Source organism: Orbicella faveolata, unplaced genomic scaffold (assembly GCF_042242905.1).
Source record: "Orbicella faveolata isolate gen_17 unplaced genomic scaffold, um_ofav_v1 contig_2, whole genome shotgun sequence".
In the NCBI taxonomy this organism is placed as follows: Eukaryota; Metazoa; Cnidaria; class Anthozoa; order Scleractinia; family Merulinidae; genus Orbicella; species Orbicella faveolata.
Window position 1 is genome coordinate 9,069,260 of NW_028301547.1, and position 4,455 is coordinate 9,073,714.

At 38.1% G+C, this 4,455-nt stretch overlaps 1 protein-coding gene across 1 annotated transcript; it reads right to left on the reverse strand.

Moving 5' to 3' along the window:
* Nucleotides 1–753: 753 nt before the first annotated feature.
* Nucleotides 754–4,154, reverse strand: LOC149111860 (uncharacterized). Its single transcript, XM_089289456.1, has 3 exons — nucleotides 2,815–4,154; nucleotides 1,817–1,944; nucleotides 754–1,169 (listed from the first exon to the last, which is right to left on the reverse strand). Exons 1-3 carry the CDS (start codon nucleotides 3,008–3,010, stop codon nucleotides 1,146–1,148), a joined length of 348 nt encoding a protein of 115 aa, XP_089145582.1. The 5' UTR covers nucleotides 3,011–4,154; the 3' UTR covers nucleotides 754–1,145.
* Between the last annotated feature and the right edge of the window lie 301 nt (nucleotides 4,155–4,455).

Sequence of the window (4,455 nt, forward strand, 5' to 3'; positions counted from 1 at the left end):
AAAAGGCTCGTATCGCGACCAAATATTATAAAAGGGTTTTTGTTTTTAATTTCCAGTCAAATGTTTCACCTAGCTTGATTACAATTTTGTAAAGTCAGGCTTTTAGAGGTCGTTTAGAGGCTTAACAAAGACCAACGCGCGTAGCGTCTGCAGGTCTCATTGCATTATATGTAAGGATACCCGTCGACATGAACATAGGCACAAAACAAGGAAAACGGAATATTTTATCGGTCTCGAGCTTGCGTCAATGTAATTTTGACAATATTCAAAACTAAAAAAAAGTTTAAGTGTGACTTAAACATATTGTTTTCCTCTTTAACCATGCATAACAACTCTGAATTCGGCCAAATGGCATATGTTTTTCACCCTTTGGACTGTTATCAGTGCGTTTGATGTTATTTCTCTTGGTACCTGCAGTTTTCATGAAAGTGTTAATGTCACGTATCTATATCTATATGTGACAATTGCCTGAGGATTGCGAGAAGCATGAAACTCGGAGTAGCGAATTAATATGTTTGAATTAGTCCTACTCCATAAATCTATCTGTATCTGTATAAATATTTCGTTGTAACGAAAAAATAAATCGGGGGTTGTTTTGGTTAAATTGTTTTGCCCTAAAAGGTCAAACTACCTTATATCAATGAATAACGGGGACTGTTACCGAGCCTCTCGATTGGGTAATTTATTCAATGCTTCCCCCCCCCCCCCCCCGTTCGATCAATAACTGTCTTTTACTATACAAACAACTGTAACTCTCACTTTCTCTTTAATTCAAATGATTATATTAATTACAGCCATATATTTTCAATCTCGAAGCTGTTACGATATGCATTTTTTTTCTCTTATCTCAATAACAAAAAAGTCAAAACCGAATATCTAGAAATGTATCCAGCTGCTCATTTTTCATAAAGCTTAGTTGTTAACATTTTAACCGTCTTGTTTTTCTTCCCGCCCCGGGCATACTTATATTATTACAAAAGTAGCGCCCAGGCGACATGGTGTAAAATCAAATGCTCTAACCGATAAGCGTCCTTCCTCGTTAACAGCGATGTACTTCCCTTGGCTCGGGCCAGAGGACTTCACTTCCCATGCTGCGAATGGTTGAGATTGAACTGGTTTTGTTGGCACAAAACAGGTTGCCTTTTTTAATGTATTTTCATCAGGAACCTCTGACAGAAAAAGGAGACACAATGGTCGTTATTGGTCATGTTGTGTTTTAGAAGATCAACACTCCCCCAAATGCGTCAAATAGTTCACAGACAAATCCGACATTTCTTTCAAGACAAAAAACAACTTTTCCCCATGAAATACGGTTCAGCAATTTAGCAAAGTGTTTGGGTCTTGCCCCTTAACTTAGTGAACTTAACGATTCTGAACTCAGCATCATTTCAAGAGAATTAATTTTGTAGTTTTAATAATGCATGCCTATTGCGGAGCCAAATATAATTTCAATAGCTCAATTATATCGGATCTTCCCTAAACCTTAATCGATTAGCACAATTTTCCAGAATGAAAATGATCAGCATTCCGGTCCAATATCTAGTTGTTAATTAGATATGTAATCTTGTACATGCAGGCCGTGGCCGAAGGCCAGTGTCAACAAAATTTGCTTTTGTTGACCTCACGCTTTGACATATATCATAAAGTAAAGCAGGTGTAAAGAGCACATTTGAATTATGTTTTGTGATCTGCGACTAGAAAAGAGGACTTTCTCTCACTTACAGCAGCATTTTTGTCTCTCGTAAATCAGCATTTTTGTTGATCTCTAATGTCTAGTGAAGAGGATGCAGGGAAGAAAGCGAGATTCATAACCCACCTCCACTGTAGTTACAGTGTTGCTGTTGTCTACATGCAGGGCGTAATCCTTGGTGCCTAGTGTAAACACAATCCGCCAACAAATTGCCGAAGGAGGAGTATCTTGTGCTTCCTCAACTTTCAGTTTCCCTTAATTGTGTCAAAGAAAAGACAAAAACACGAAATAAAAGGATTAATATGCAATTTTTGCATTTAAGGTGGCTCCGGCAACAGTATCCTTCAGTTTCCAGTTTTAATAGTTTGACGGATCAATACTACCAAACTGTATCAAGTAGACGAGAAGGAGAGGCGGTGGCCTAGTGGCGATGTGTTAAAGAAACGTTGAAACATGCTGGAGGCTAACCTACCACGGATTAGCATTCCCTTCGGGGGAAGTAACATTACCCTTTGTCCGCACTTCCGTGTACGGAGACCGGTATAAGTTCCAGTAATGTGGTACAGTCCAGCCACTTCGAGTGCGACTTAAGTTTAACCACAATAGACACTTTGTCTACAGATAGATTAGAGGCAAATGGTGTTGGACTGGCATATTGAATTGAATTGATAAAACAATGGATTACGCATAACACTAGGTCAATTATTACACACAAGTCAAAAATTGTGAATTTTATGATGAAGTACGTTGCCAATACGCTGGGAGGCGCGGTGGCCTCATGGTTAGTGCGCTCGTCTCCGGATCGAGCGGTTCGGGTTCGAGCCCTGGCCGGGGACATTGTGCTGTGTTCTTGGGCAAGACACTTTACTCTCACAGTGCCTCTCTCCACCCAGGTGTATAAATGGGTACCGGCGAACTTAATGCTTGGGGTAACCCTGCGATGGACTAGCATCTCATCCAGGGGGGAGTAGAAATACTCCTAGTCGCTTCATGCTACAGAAACCGGGATAAGCTCCGGCCTGATGGGCCAGTTGGCTCGTATGCAGACTTTACCTTACCTTTACCATGCTGCTAGACAACAAGTGAAAGAAACGAATTCATCGACATGAAAAGCTGTAACTTACTAGATTCTTCTGAACCATCGTTACGTGCACTTTCTTTACACCTGACACTTTCAACTTTATCGTTTTTCACAGTCAGAAACAAACAGGTCTTAGTTGCCATCGACCACAAACGATGATATTGTTCTTTCTTTTCTTTCTTTTTCATGGTACAAGCCATATTGTCAGTCTTTCTGAAAAAAGGAAGAAATATTTGCATATCCAAGGCTATTATGGACTAAATCTCTCAGAATGCCCAATAGTTCACAAAAATAAGCTGCATGTTGAAACCACACTTCAAAATTGTAAATTCAACATTTGATTCAAGGCATTTAAATTAAAGGCTACTTATACCTTGCAATAGTTCAATCCTCTGAGATGAATTGCTAGTGAATGACAATATGACAACAATTCGCCCTTTCATTTATATACGTGGTCCGGAAGACGGTTTGGAAAAAAACCAAAACTGTGTTAGAACATGACATTTAAAAAAAATAGGTCCGCAAAGCGTACTTGTGTGGGCTTAGATTTACTTTTATTTCATTCAATTGGAGTGCTAGTTTTAAACGTTAGTATTCGGGAGTTAAAGTACTACAAGTGAATAGGCCATCACTAGAAAGATAAGGGTATAAATTTAAATAAATGAAGTAACATTGATTATTAGGTATCAACATAGGTGAGTTGTTATTAATTTTATTGAAGACTGTTTACAGATATCAAATTAACTTGCGCATGTACTGCCAAGAGGGTTTGCTGCAATATCTAAGCCGCAGTTACATAATAAAATCAGCAACTGAGAATTCAACACTTGGCCCCAAATAGACACCTTGTCAATGGTGTCGATTCCAATGAAGTTCTGAATACGTTTTGTCATGACTGGAAAGTAATGTTGTCACGTGGAATAAGAATAATCAATCTGCATACAGGAAGTAGGTTCTTTGGTTGATTGCCAGCTTTAAGATGATGCAAAATGTGGTAAAATTTTACTGTAAATGCAGTAAAAACAATAAAGAAGAACATGTTGTTCATATAGTTTGCATGCTTCTTTTGATACATGAAGAGCCTTGTGATGTTAAAAGTATATGTTGATGATTGACTAGTAGTTTGCATAATTATTTCTGGATAGAAGAGTGCATCCATGTTTGTTTCTGGATTCAATATTAATCTTCAAGTGGCTGTTAGCATACAGTTGTATAAAGAGTTGTGTAACAGAGCTTCCAGCAACTCACATGAAAAGTATACAGTACAGGTTTATCGGCTGAAGCTTGATAAAAAGTCAAATGCTATATAACAAACATAAAAATTATGTCTAAAGGAGTGTTACACATTGCTCAGTGTGCTGCACTCTGGTTTACTAGGTTCTTATGCTCACATGACCTGGTACAGATGTCCCTCATTGTAGGTGTTATAATTGTTCTGTCAAACCCAATACTACTTTGATCGGTTGGATCTGCTTTAAAATACAATAAGATAATAACATATTTTTTATCATGCTATTCACAGTGGGAAGTTAATTAAATGTTATTTGAAGAACACAATGCAACTGTTATCAGTTGTTTTAGGAGAATTTCTTGAACACACATTCATTCACTGTAATCACATTCCTGGTCGTGCTGAACTTGTTGCATATGAGCTTGATAACCACAAATCAAGACATGTGCAGTA